General features: G+C 46.2%; 1 protein-coding gene across 1 annotated transcript in view; it reads left to right on the forward strand.

The window, feature by feature from the left end:
* Positions 1-2500, forward strand: part of LOC307074832 (SLIT-ROBO Rho GTPase-activating protein 1-like) — a gene marked incomplete at both ends in the record, with an annotated part of 40554 nt that overhangs the window by 29400 nt on the left and 8654 nt on the right. The window contains 2 exons of the mRNA XM_079735210.1: positions 1-38; positions 2379-2500. The exon at positions 1-38 is cut by the window's left edge and continues 68 nt beyond it; the exon at positions 2379-2500 is cut by the window's right edge and continues 103 nt beyond it. Coding sequence (XP_079591336.1) covers positions 1-38; positions 2379-2500 — 160 coding nt within the window. The remainder of the gene's footprint in view (positions 39-2378) is intronic.

Raw genomic sequence — 2500 nt, forward strand, 5'->3', positions numbered from 1 at the left:
CTGGTGGTGATCCGATACCTGTTCGCCTTCCTCAACCAGTGAGTGGCCCCACACACACACACACGTGTACACACACACACACACACACACACACACACACACACACACACACACACACACACACACACACACACACACACACGTGTACACACACACGCACGCACTCACACACACACACACACACAGACACAAAGACACACACGCATGCACGTACACACACACACACACACGTGTACACACATACACACACACACACGCACGCACACACACACAGAGACACACACACACACACACAGGCACGCACGCATACACACACACACACACACATACACACTTACACACGCACTCACTCACATGTGCGCAGACAGACACACAGGCCAACACCCCATTATCACACACACACACACACACACACACACACACACACAGACACACACACACACTAATGAAAACCAAATTCTCACATTTTATCTTCTGAATGCACCATGCGAAAAGATGACATCACAAACACACACATTCACTCACTCACTCCATCTATCCCTCCCTGCCTCACTCACTCACTACAGTCTATAGTTCTAACACACACACACACACACACACACACACACACACACACACACTTGAACACCCTTGTAATTACGGCGGCCTCAGAGATGGATGTATGGAGGGCAGGGGGGTTCCACGGGGGGGCGCTGATGTCACCCCCCCCGCCCTCAGACGGATATAGAACGAGGAGGAGAGCGGTGTGGGAGCAGCGAGACAGCCCTGCTGGGTGATGTACCAGCTCTATGCAGTGCTCATCATGCATGCATTAGCCCCGCGCTAGTTTTAAGCTAGTTTGGGCGTTACTGTCTTTTTCTGCAGGGTGTACAGGATTTTTATTACATTTACATTTACATTTACATCATCATTACATCATCATCACATTTACATACTTATCCAAAGCACCTTACAATAAGTACATTTGTCAGAAGAAAGAGAAACAACGATATATCGCTGTCGGTAGAGTCAGGATGTTCATAGAACTGAGTGCCAAGCACCAACAATCACTAGGTTAAACCATTCCCCGTACGCAACAAAGATGGCTAGGATAAGATTTTACACAACTAAGTACCATAACTAAGCACGACATACAATAAGTGTGTTCGTTAAGTGTCAGGACGTACAACATACTTCTTAAAATAATTTGTTGTAAGAAATTATGGATTCAGTATTTCACCGCTGTTTTATTTTTCACGTTTATTTTTGCATCATGTTAATTGGTCATGAGTTCGACGCCGTGTTTTGCATAGAAGACGGGTTGGGAATAAATGTGTTTGGATTGGCTGAATTCCAGTGGAATGTTGCCCTTAGCAGCGATTAGCCAACCGGTGTCTCCGAGCCGTCCAGGGGCGTGAGAAATATGACCGACACACCTGAGGATCGATTCTCTGTTTGCCCTCCCAGTAACCACCCCTGCCCAGGCCTTGATTCTCACAACCCCCCGGTATTGATGCAGTAAATGTTTTACACTGTTTTATTGAACGGTGAACCCCCTGTTCTGTGAGAGAGAGAGCCTGGAGCCTATAGTACACAGAGCTGATGCCTGGCACCGGGTGATGATTCAGGGGTTCGTGCTGCGTCCAAAGCACCAAAGTGAAGTGTGGTCGTGTTGATTCGCTCACTTCAAAAAAACAGACAAAAATCGAAAACATTATTATGATTATCGTTATTATTATTATAAGGACTAGTCTAGTTACTGTCTAGTCCAGGTAAGTCCTTTAGTAATAGGAGTGGTCTAGTCTAGCTGGTACCACTTTTTAATGAGGGTACATTAACTAACCATTAATTTACATTAATGAATGCAGTAATACGAATTAACAAACAATTAGTCAACAGTGTATTAAAAGTGAACTAATGGTCGTTTACTAATTGTGTTCACTTTTTCTAATGGTGTTCATATTAATTACCCTAACACTAACCTTAGCCCTTACCTTAAAGCTAAACCTTAACCCCTTTGTTAATGCTAGATAACAATGCTTATTACTGCAACAACTGATCTTAATGGGGTGATATTAAGCCACCAGCTGTGAGTGTGGTTAGCCATTACCGTATGAAAATCTGCCTTTTCCCGTCGGCTCGTAATGACTTATCACATTCACAGCTGGTGGCATAACGTCACCCCTTTAAGATTGGTTGTTGCAGTAATAAGCATTTGTATTTAGCATCATCAAAGGGGTGATGGTTCACCCGATCACCCCTGTAATCCACGGTTACTAAACGTCCCTTTATTGTAAAGTATCAGCCTCTACCAAGGTTGAGTCTAGTGCTAGCCGACGGCTAGCAGTCTGCTCGTCCTAACCCCAGAACCCCCTGTGTGTCCCCCCCACCCCCCGAAGCCTCTCTCAGTACAGCGACGAGAACATGATGGACGCGGGGAACTTGGCCATCGTGTTCGGCCCCACGCTGCTGCCCACGCCGGACACCCTCGACCAGGTGGCCTGCCAGGCGCACGTCAACG

Source organism: Pollachius pollachius, assembly GCF_949987615.1.
Source record: "Pollachius pollachius genome assembly, chromosome: 4".
NCBI lineage: Eukaryota > Metazoa > Chordata > Actinopteri > Gadiformes > Gadidae > Pollachius > Pollachius pollachius.